Source organism: Salarias fasciatus, chromosome 13 (genome assembly GCF_902148845.1).
Source record: "Salarias fasciatus chromosome 13, fSalaFa1.1, whole genome shotgun sequence".
Taxonomy (NCBI): domain Eukaryota; kingdom Metazoa; phylum Chordata; class Actinopteri; order Blenniiformes; family Blenniidae; genus Salarias; species Salarias fasciatus.
Window position 1 is genome coordinate 24,673,488 of NC_043757.1, and position 11,648 is coordinate 24,685,135.

Genomic DNA, 11,648 nt, shown 5'->3' on the forward strand with positions numbered 1-11,648 from the left:
CGAACACTGCTTTCCTTCCAAAGGTGTTGTTGTGGCTGCGAACCAACCAGCCTGTATGACTCGCTTGATATGACCCCCCATCTGATGACCCGGGGGACCAGCCGGAGCTCTTGTGCCCAGTCAGAGCCCTGAGAAGCTACATGGCGGCTACAGCGGATGTGCAGACATCTGAACGGTTGTTTGTCTGCTATGGAGGCCCTAATAAGGGCTCTGCACTGTCCAAGCAGCGCCTGTCCCACTGGGTGGTGGACAGACATCATTCGCCATTCCTATCAGGCCGCGGGCTGGCCTTTGCCCCAGGGTGTGTGCTGCCATTCTACCAGGGTGGTGTCCATGTCATGTGCCGCCCTGAAGGGGGTGGATTACAGTCAGGTCAGCACCAATCCAAGTCGGCCCTGGCCAACTCGGCACCGCCCCCGGGATACAATCAAGTCGGCATCAAAGCCAAGTCGGCATCAAAGCCAAGTCGGCCTCGTTTGATCAAACCAGTCGTCTTTCATTATAATTATAACTGTGCAAATCCTGGAGCTGATGCCGGCTGCAGCGCGACGATTTGCACAGTTATAATTATAATCAAACGCCGCCTGGTCACATGATCTGATCACATGACGAGACAGCCGCTCGCGCTGCGCGCTTGTAGCTAAGCTATTTGGCTCAAACAAGACGTCAAACATGAAGCTCCAGGTACATTATCCACCTCTAACCTGTCAGTCACTATAATCACACAGTTTGTCCTCCAGTCTCCTGTCTGCTATGTGAGGAGAAGTGGCTCAGTCAGCACGAAAAAAACTGTGCAAGTCGTCACGCTACAGCCGGCATCGTTGCACTACGATTCCCAGAATGCCTTGGGGACCGGTCACATGACCAGACAGCTGCTAAGCGCTCGTAGCTAAGCTACTCGGTTCAAACAGATCTCAAAAAACTGTGCAAATTGTCGCGCTGCAGCTGCATCATGATTAAAAAAAAAAAGAGGCTTTTGGCCGAGTTGGTCGGTGCCGACCTGACTGTAAGCTGCCACTTAAGAGCCCCCCGCGAGGCCGACTTGGCTTTGATGCCGACTTGGCTTGATGCCGACTTGACTGTATCCAGGGGGCGGTGCCGAGTTGGCCAAGGCCGACTTGGATTGGTGCCGACCTGACAGTATCCTGAAGGGGGTGACCCTGGATGACCTTTGTGCTGCCACCTCCTGGTCGATGCCTGGCACCTTTTCCAGGTTCTACAGATTGGATGTTGTACCTCCACATCTACTGCAGGTGGTCCTGGGCCCTGCAGAGGCATTTCAGTGAGGGGGGTTCCTGGGGTTCCTCGTGACGAAGTTAGCATATGTCATTCCAGTGCTTTAAGCACCGCATCTGGCGGTCATCCGGGATTCATTGAACCGCAGTTGCATTCGTGACTTTCGATTTACAATGGAAGTTAAACAACGTACCAATCATTGTCGTTTGCTTTTCTTGGTTAACTGTGTTCTTATGCAGACGTTTACATTAGTAAAACCTTATTTATAACAAGCGACTTCTGTCACATGTCACATCATGTAATGATATGCAAGTTTGTGTTTTAATAGGTGTCTTTTGAAAAATGACAGCTTGTGTCCCAGGTGAATAAAGGTGGAATTAAAGAAAGAAATCTAAGTATCCTTATCAGATACTCATGATAGGATGTGAGAAGCTGTCATTGTTGGAGAGCTGTATATTTTAATTACAAATAATTTTTCATGTTAAAAAGATGGAAATTGAGGTCCTTGGATTCAGCAGCTCTGATTGAAGAAATTTCTTTGTCCCATGACCGTTTTTCTGTCTGTAGAATTCAACTGTCATCAAAGACACAGAAGAATTTCTAATAAAGTAATTTTAATTCTCCTGTCTCCAGTTATTTTGTACCTTTGATGTGGGTGATTTAATCCCTCCAATCTAAACTCTAATCCAGACTGTCTCTCCTCATTTAGACAGGAAATGACCGGGGTACAGGTTGACCGGCATCCACTCAGAAAAAGCTTGGCGCTGAGCAGGTCAGGTACACAGTGTTCCAGTGGTAAATGGTCTTCACTGCAGTTCTAGATTCATGGAGAACGTGGAATGGAAGATGTTCACCCTCCATTGAGAGAAGCTTTTACATTGACATTAGTTCACCTGGTATCACCTGGTATCATCAAATACATGTTTCTTCCTATTTCCTCCCTCGGGAACTCTGGCAGGGTTGAGTACAGATTCAGGTTTATTTTGTTTTTGTGATGATTTGAATTAGAATGGACCCACTTTGTTTGTATATTGGAAGAAAACCAGGAAATACTCTGTGTGTGTATGATCATGTGTGTGGCATTCAATAGGCTATACTTTGTTGTGTATTATGAAATTCTGTATTTCACAGTTACTGTATTAAGACGATAATTCAGCACCATGGACAGCATCACATTAACTCTATATGTCCCTCATTTATCAGTCTTGCATGGAAAAGATTTATCTTTTGATCGGACCCACAAGTGATTTATGAACCATTCATATCTGACCCGTCTCAGCAGGGGAATGATCAAGTCTTGATGAATACAGTGACTGAAATTGATTTTGCTTGCTAAACTTTGTCTCCTCTGTTTGATTTGAGCAACCACTGTGCTTTGGGTTTTTCAAATACATCAACACACCAAACATGGAACTGATCATCTGGTCTCTCAACGCAATTGATACGATCATCGCAACGAAGAGCAAAGGTGTGGGAGAACCTGGTCGGACAGGTCTTTGGCAGCTGGGTATGTGACTGACGCCTGGGGGAAGTGGAATCTGTGCCTGTCCTTTGCCTTTGTCTCTTTCAGCTGAGTCCCCATCAACTGCAGCGTCCTCCACAGCTGATCCTGAGGCAGCTCCAGGCCTCGCTCTTCCTACGACGCCCCCCTGCTACTCTGGTCCCTCTGGGATGAGGACAACCCACAGCCAGAGCAGCTACTTTCATGAAGGATGAGAAAAGAAAAACACAATAAATGATTTAGACATGCAGAACTAAGATGTTCAAAGTTTAATAAAAAAAATTGTTCAGTCTTACAGTTGACATCTGGCTGGATACTTCAAAGTTACTTCCCAGTGATCACCATGCTGGTTGTTAATCCTCTGAGGGCATGTTGGAGGCAAATACTATTGAAATGAAAACAGAAAAGAAAAGCTGACCTTTGGCTGCAGTCACTGATAATGAGGTCAGGTTTTCATGCTTTAACAAACAAGATGATAAAGTTGCTCCTTTAGCGTTTCACGTAATTATAGGTTTTCAGAGTGTGACATGTCTTTCTCCACTTGTTTGGATTTCACGCTCATTTACAGACGATTCTTCTCCTTCCCTTCACCATCATTCTTTTCTTTCTTTCCCATTGTCTACATTCTATAATTTTCATTACTTTCGTGTTCATAATTCCCACTCTCGTCCTCTTTTTCCTCCCCCAAATGTTTTCCTAACTCGTCTGAGCTTCAGTGCCTTTTGTCCCATCGTTCTTCTCAGTTGTTCCTCCCACTGCAGTTTCTCATGTCTCCAAAGCAGAGTCTTGCATGGGTCCAATTTTCAAGACCCGCTCCGGCCCGACCCGGGGACGTACAAACCCGCAACTGAACCGCAAACCCGCGCATCAGCCCGATGAGTACCGCGACCCGATCCGACCCGGTGAAACACGACCCGCAGCCCGACCCGTAACCCGTATTTAAAGTAATCATTTTGGGTCACAATGTCTGCATGCATACAGCACATCGCCACAGTTCAGGTGCCAGTGACTACATAACGCACCTGAATGAAGCAGCTCTTCCAATAAAAGCCTGACTTCAGTCATGAATCATCAGCCCTGCTGTTCTTCTCCCATACAACTGTAAAAACACTTGTTACGTTTAATGCTTTTGAACTTTTAATCTCTTAAAGGTAACTTTACATGTGTAATAGACTTACTTTCTGTCCAGACTTGAGCGGCGATCAGCAGCTACGAGCTGTGACATATTTAGAATCCATGGAGGAGAAAAGTAATCCATCAGGGAAACACGGAGTAATGTTTGAACACTTCAGGAACATTACAAAGTGATAGTTGTACGTTTTATCCATTTAATTCTCAAATATCTAAATAGCTATTAACTGTTTTGGTAGTGGCGCTTGTTAGACGGCGACAGACCGTTTGATGCTCTCGCCCAATCACAAACTGTGTTATTAGATGGCGAAACAAGTTTAAACAGCTGAGCCAATGACTGTCACAAAACAGCGGAAGCGACCCTCAGAAAGTAAATAATGACCAAGATAGTTTTCTGTAGTTTGCTCAACTAACTGAAAAGCTGGAAATGGATGCAGAAGAGATGCGGTGCAGCTGCAGACAGTCGCAGCAGATGGATCACGTCACAAAGTTTTTATTTTATTTGTTATTATTTTATATTGATTCTCATGAGTCAATCAACAACCCGCGACCCGACCCGCAAGCTATTTTTCCCACCCAGATCCGAACCCGAGAAAAAAAAAAGCTTTTAAAAACCACCCGCAAATCAGCTGTTTTTGCAGTACCAACCCAGTGCAAGACTCAGCTCCAAAGCTGCCTTGCTGTTCTCTCTGGCTCCCCCTACAGGCGGTTCTACATCATTACAGCACAGACACTAATTTCTGTCACAGAGCAACCTGGACTGCAACAAGTTGCCTTCTCCACAGATAATGTCAAGAAAACTACAGAGATTAAAACAGGATTGATGAAATAATGAGCAATTGAGAAGTGTGTTTGTTTTTGGAGCAATTTTTTCCCCACAGAAAGGGAGAAAATACATTGTGATGGGTTTCAAGAGGTGAAATATGTTTTCTTAATTGGTTAAAGCTAGGGTTGGCGATCTTGGAAAACTAGCATGTAGCACGAATGTAGCATCTCCCCAAGGCTCCGCCCAGCTCCCACCCCATTGGAGGAGCTCCGTTGGGAGCGGAGACGCAGAGATGTTCCGCGCGCGCACCGTGCGTTCCTGGCGTAACCTGTCCTCAGCACTTCGTTTCTTCGTTTTTCTTTATTTGCACTATGCCAAGTATGGCGCACTCACCGGTAAGTAAAGCCCCAAACATTCTTCTCCGCCATTCTGCAACGACGCTCCGTCCTTCTACGCGCGCACTGAACCAGGGTCAGTGCACGCCATTGACATGTACGCACAGGGGGCAGGTCGAACGGCGAAGGGATTTGATTGGTTTAAAAAAAGGTGTCCCGTCAAGACGATTGGTTGCTGTTTTTCCCGTTTTACTCCTGCTGTAGATAGCGGATATTTTCCAAACTACTTTAAGAACACGCTATGAATTGTTTCCCATCGGGTCATAAAGATCATTTTAACCAGTATTTAAAAAAATGTATCTAATTCAAATCGCCAACCCCAGCTTTAAGTTATTTTTCATGTTTTGGCAGTAACATGGTTAAAGAGTGTTTTGGAGTCTGTGCAGCCTTCAGCTCTCTGATTCTGAGGAGCTGAACAACACTGCAGCTCAATTGAAAAATCTCACATTTTGCTTTTCACAAGTTTTTTGGATTGAACGGGGTCCATCAGTCAGAACAAGGCAGAAAACTGCTTCTCACTTGATATTTTCCCCTTTTCTGGGACATTTATTGCCAATAACAGAGAGTGAAAATCTCATTTCAATGTGTAATTGAGAAATATTCAAATATATTATGACATTATTTTACTCAAATGTCACATTAATCTGCTCTGATTGAAAGAAAGAGTCTCCAGTGAGATGATCTACTTCCAGTTGATGGGGAAACTCATGATTGACTACAGGCCTTCAGAATCACTATTAGAATCTTCATTATTCACAGCTCACACAAAGCACAGAGATAAAATGTGAAGCACCACATACAGTCACAATTATCAAAATGGAAACATGACAACAATATACTGTATAACAAAAAGTAGATAAGTTGGACCAATCAGCATTTACCTGCAACATGTTGCGTGCCAGCTTCTCACAATGGCCAATATATTGAAAACTAAGAAGACTTGTAATAGTAATTATTTAAAATCATTGTTTTTTAAATTATTTTATTGACAGAATTTTGCTCTGCCTTCCCGCCTGCTGAGAAACCTGACACCGCCTCGTTTACATACCAACAGTGATTGGCTGTTCAGCTGAGGGGAAGAATTGGGGGGGTGGGGGGTCTCAGCTGAGTGCTGTGTGAGCATGTGCAGTTCAGCACAGACAGCATGGCGCGATGCCTAGCGACAGGTGAAGAGCTTTCTGACGTCAGTTGTGATGTCTCCAAAAGTTGCTCTCATTCGAACAGAGCGCCCAGAATCATTCATTTGTTCACGAGCAGAGAGTTCAGGAGTGACTTGAAAGCGTAAATTATCACTACAGCTATCAGAAGTCTGAAGGTTCATCATGAGCGTTTTACACATCCGAGCACGAAGGAAAAGAGGAGAAATGTCTGCTGCTTCAGGTGAGAAACATCCTCCAACTAAATGCAGATGCTGTGAAAAGGGCTTTGAGTGTTGAACGGAAAGCAGCTCACAGCAGCTCAGAGTCTCCTGGACCAGAAAACATCCTCATGGACTCATTTCATGTCAAATCAAACAGCTTCAGAAAATCCTGCTGAATGACTTAGATTCTTTCTGCATTTCTACAAGTTTTCCTGTCAAAGAAAGAAAAATGGATGAACATTAGCAATGTTACTTTCTGCTTGGCTGTTTATTCATCTGTCTCACATCTCTGTGCAAATGTTTCTTCATTAATCCAGGAAATACCTGCCCTCCTCCTGAAAAACAACTGATGGGCACATTTACTGTTCGTCCTTCAGACCGTCATGAGACAGGTTAGCTTCACTCTACTGATGATGTCTTGTTGCAATACTAATCCTTGACAAAGCAACTTGGTGAATTGTGCTTCACAATGTTTTGACTGAGTGCTTCTCACACACTGACTGAAGGAACTCTCTCTCTCCTCCTCACTAACAGGACTTCCTCTTCAGGAAGGATCTTTCCTCTTTGGCGCCTCCTCCGTTTACAACATCCAGCAGTTCATCGGTGAAGGCAGCTTTGGTAAAGTGGCCAGGTGCCGCAACGTGAAGACCTCTGAGACCGTGGCGGTCAAGGTCCTCAAAAAGGAACGGGAGAAGGACGACGATGAGGTAAATGTCTGGACCTCTGATATTTCCTCACTCACATTTTTTCTTCCTCATCAGAATTCGTCCCAGGTTGTGCTGGTATTTGTTTGAGTCACCCAGACCTCATCTTCCTCTTTTTTCTCTCCGGCTGTCCGTCTTGAAGACCATCGGTGTCCTCAATCCTGACGTCACGAACTTGGTCAAGTTCTTTGAGTGTTTTACCCACCTGGGACACACGTGTCTCGTGTTTGAAATGCTGGACATCAGCCTGTACCATCTACTGAAAGAACGGGAGTGGAAACCCATGTGTCCCAGCGAGATACGCCCCATCGCAGAGCAGGTTTGTCCTGTTGACTCTAATAATGTCTTGTTGTCTACTGAACTGTGAGTGCGTCCTCTCTAACCTGTCCCCTCATGGTTTGTCCGCAGCTAATGGTGGCTTTAGGCGCTCTCAAACGTTTCGGCATCCTGCACGCCGACATCAAGCCTGATAACGTGATGCTGGTCGATGCAGCAGCGCGGCCATTCAGGGCGAAGCTCATTGATTTTGGAGAAGCAGTTCCAGTCTCCAAAGTCACTCGTGGGATGCAGATCCAGGCTATTGGATACAGGTGAGTTCACATTCTGGCTGCCAGTCGCAGGCTCCATCAGTTCTCCTTCAGCTTTCACAGATGACGCTCTTGTGTTTCTCCTCAGGGCTCCGGAGGTGTGTCTCGGCCTCCCTTTCTCCGAGGCCGTCGATGTGTGGGGTGTTGGCTGCTCCTGGCGTTCCTCTACCTGGGGAATAACCTGCTGCCCGTACACTGTGAATATCAGATGGTGAGTCTCCTCCTTCCAACATTTATCCCCAAACAGATGGAAACATCAGAACCTCAACTAAATTGTGTGTGTGTGTGTGTGTGTGTGTGTGTGTGTGTGTGTGTGTGTGTATTTTGTCTGCAGATGAGGCGCATGGTGCAGCACGTTGGTCAGCCACTGAACCGCCAGCTCGGCAGGGGAGTCTACACTAGATACTATTTTACTCTGGAGAGGACTGCTTGTGGCCCAAAATGGAGGTTGATGGTAAAGAAACTTACAGTTTCTCTCTGAAGTTACTTCAACAATCCTACTTAAACATTTGTAAGACAGTTGTCATAATTCTGTTCCTGCAGACGGCGATGGAATTCCGAGCAGCGAACCACAAGCCAGCAAAGGAGGGTTACGCTTTACCTGAGGGGATCCGCTTCCTGGAGGACATGGTTAATGTAGGTGTTCTCTGCTGCTTCGTTTGGCTCACTCACAGCTTCTGTCTTCCTAACTTTCTGAGTGAATCTGTTTGTGACGTGTCTCTGAGCTGATCCACTGTCCCGACTCTGTTTTTAAATCCAGATTCATCCAGTCAAGGACGCTGCTGAGCTTGAGGAGAGGAAAGCCTTCATCGACCTGCTGAAGGGGCTGTTACATCTGAACGGGGACCAGAGATTGACCCCCCGTGCAGCTCTGAGACACCCCTTCATGAAGAAGGTCTGTCTGAGCCAGGACCCCCACAGCAGACCCGGGTAAGTATCTGCTCGTCTGCTCACAGCGGAATGCTTCTCTGTAGTTTCTGATTGACTCACTAACTCTGCTTTTTCTGAACAGCGCCCAAGACACGAGTGTGTGTCTCCTGGAGGACTCTGCTAAAAGAGGCAGCAGGAACCCTCAAGACCCCCAGGACTCAGACTCAGGGGTTTCTGACCTCTCTGAGACCTTCTTTGATGGTGTAGTCTGCAGACGCCTCTCAGAAGGAGAAGTCACAGACATGATTAAGAAGGTTTCTTTTCTCTCTGATAAATCTGAAGGGGAAAACGTCTCTGATGAGTCCGAGGAGGAAAACGATTCTGAAGAGTCCGAGGAGGAAAACGCCTCAGATGAGTCCCAGGAGGAAAACATCTCTGATGAGTCTGATGAGGAAAACGTCTCTAACAAGTCACAACAAGAAATGGTCTCCTCTGACAGTGCAGTCTGCAGACGCCTCTCAGCAGGAGAAGTGACAGGCCTGATTAAGAAGGTTTCTTTTTTCTCTGATGAGTCTGAGGAAGAAAACACCTCTGATGAGTCCGAGGAGGAAAACAATTATGAAGAGTTCGAGGAGGAAGACGATTCTTATGAGTTCGAGGAGGAAAACGTCTTTCACAAGTCACAACAGGAAACGGTCTTCTTTGACAGTGAAGTCTGCAGATGCCTCTCACAAAGAGAAGTCAGAGGCCTGATTAATAAGGTTTCTTTTTTCTCTGATGAGTCTGAGGAAGAAAACGCCTCAGATGAGTCCGAGGAGGAAAACGATTCTTATGAGTCTGAACAGGAAAACGATTCTTATGAGTCCGAACAGGAAAACGTCTTTCACAAGTCACGACAGGAAACAAAGAGAAGACAAAGAGAAGTCAGAGGCCTGATTAATAAGGTTTCTTTTTTCTCTGATGAGCCTGAGGAGGAAAACATGTTTTATAAGTCTCAACACAAAAAGGTCTTTCGGGAGCCTGTGGCAGAAATGTTCCCTGCCCAGGACTCCTCCTCCACTGGAGGCTTCAGGCAAATGAGGAAAAGAGTCAGCAGACCTTTCAGGAGGATCCGGGACACGTTTTGTTGTTGCTTCAAGCTCCAAACTGATTAATAATTCCTGTTTTTGTCACGGGGTCAGAATTCCACACTAGCAGAAACAGGAACACGGGCGCGACGATCCGGCAGCGCGAGGCGTGCCGGCGGCGGCCAGAGGCAGACAATTCGGCGGTGACGAGTTAGCGGACCGAGCCACCCCGGTGGCGGCCAGGGGCAGACGAGCCAGAGGCAGACGAGCCAGCGACACGAGTCGCGCCGGCGGCGGCCAGAAGCAGACAAGCCAGGGGCAGACGAGCCAGTGGTGCAGGGCGCGCTAGCGGCAGCCAGAGGCAGTCGCGCTCACGCCGGCGGCGGCCAGAGACAGACGAGCTCACAGTGGCCAGAGGCAGACGAGCTCACGCTGACGGCAGCAAAAAGGTAGACGAGCTCGCCCCGGCGGCGGCCAGACGCAGAGGAGCCAGCAGTGGCCAGAGGCAGAGGAGCCAGCAGCGGCCAGAGGCAGACGAGCCAGCGGCGCGAGCTGCGCCAGCGGAAGCAAGAGGCAGACAAGCTTGTGCCGGCGGCGGCCAGAGGCAGACGAGCCAGAGGCAGACGAGCCAGAAGCATACGAAGCAGAGGCAGACGAGCCAGCGGCGCAGGCCACGCTAGCGGCAGCCATAGGCAGACGCGCTCACTCTGGCGGCGGCCAGAGGCAGACAAGCTCGCAGTAGCATTAGGGAGAGTTGTGAGGGAATGCCTCAGACTACCGCTATCCCTCGAGCTGCCACAGGGAGGCAGGCTTCGGGGTGCCCGTTTCGAAAGGGGCTACCCCGCCTGGCTCCGCCCAGGGACCGCCCCCTTCACTTTGGGGTACTTTCGGTTCAGTTCGAGGGAAGGTTTCCCGAGACGACCTGGGACGCCGGAGGGGCCACTTTTTTCCACTTTGGGGGACTCCCCCTCCCACTCTGGACTGTTTGTACACTGTCGTCGGCAGAAGGCCCCAAAAGGTCTCGGGGTGACCCGTGGCGTGCAGGAGGTTCCAAGTGGGGCATTTCGGTTCACACTGGAGGACTTTGTCCCCAAACCTTTCCGGAAGCCTCCCGACCGGGGTCGGGTGGGCAGGCACTGACGCTCCCTTGCCTCTAGGGGTACTTTTTCCCAATTTGGGGCACTTTGGACAGGATCCAAGGGAGAGTGCCCCGAAGCGACCCGAGGCTCACTGGGTGTCGTGGGGCGATACCGTACGGGGTGCCTTTCTTTGGTTCGGGGGACTTTTGTCCCCAGACCTGCTTCTCTGGCAGTCAGAGCAAAGCACAGTCTTATTAGCTCTCAGTCAACACATTTTGCATTTCAAAATCTAGCTTTTTTTAAGGTTTCCGTGCCCCAATTTTACCGCTTCATTTTTGGCTACTTTTTCAATTTAGAAAGTGTCAGAAAATTATTCTGCTTCATTTCCGGGTAATTTCTAAACTGAAAAAGTAACCCATATTTACCTCGTCCTTTGACGGTGATAAGAAGACAAGTCACCTCTTCGTTTTTGGCTACTTCTTGAATTTGAGGAGTAACCCAAATTTACCTCCTTCTGTTGGGTGACTTGAGGCCCATCATCATGTCTTCATTTTGGGCTACTTTGTCAGTTTGAGAAGTACCCCAAAATGACTTCCAATGGTAGTCATCTTCTCTAACCCTAACCAAATTGAAGTTGTCATTTTGGGTTACTTCTCATTATTATAAAGTTGCCCAAATTCACCTCGTTCTTTTATCTCTGGAACCAAAGGCTACTTTTCATTTCAGGCTACTTTTCTAATTGAAAAAGTTGCCTGAAATGAAGATTTCATTTTCGGCTACTTTTGAAAATTGGAAAAGTAGCCTAAAATGAAGACTTCAATTTGGGATACTTTTAGAATTTTGAAAAGTAGTCTAAAATGAAATCTTCATTTTAGGCGGCTTTTCCAATTTTCAAAAGTAGCCCAAATTTACTTCCCTCTTTTTCAATGGCAGGAAAAGCCAGCTTTTCATT

At 47.2% G+C, this 11,648-nt stretch overlaps 1 protein-coding gene across 1 annotated transcript in view; it reads left to right on the forward strand.

Moving 5' to 3' along the window:
- Positions 1–8,614, forward strand: part of LOC115399375 (homeodomain-interacting protein kinase 1-like) — a 17,201-nt gene extending 8,587 nt beyond the window's left edge. The window contains exons 2-7 of the mRNA XM_030106699.1: positions 6,938–7,096; positions 7,236–7,412; positions 7,502–7,683; positions 7,769–7,814; positions 8,224–8,316; positions 8,441–8,614. Of these exons, the coding sequence (XP_029962559.1) occupies positions 6,938–7,096; positions 7,236–7,412; positions 7,502–7,683; positions 7,769–7,814; positions 8,224–8,316; positions 8,441–8,614 (831 nt within the window). The remainder of the gene's footprint in view (positions 1–6,937; positions 7,097–7,235; positions 7,413–7,501; positions 7,684–7,768; positions 7,815–8,223; positions 8,317–8,440) is intronic.
- Positions 8,615–11,648: the final 3,034 nt, after the last annotated feature.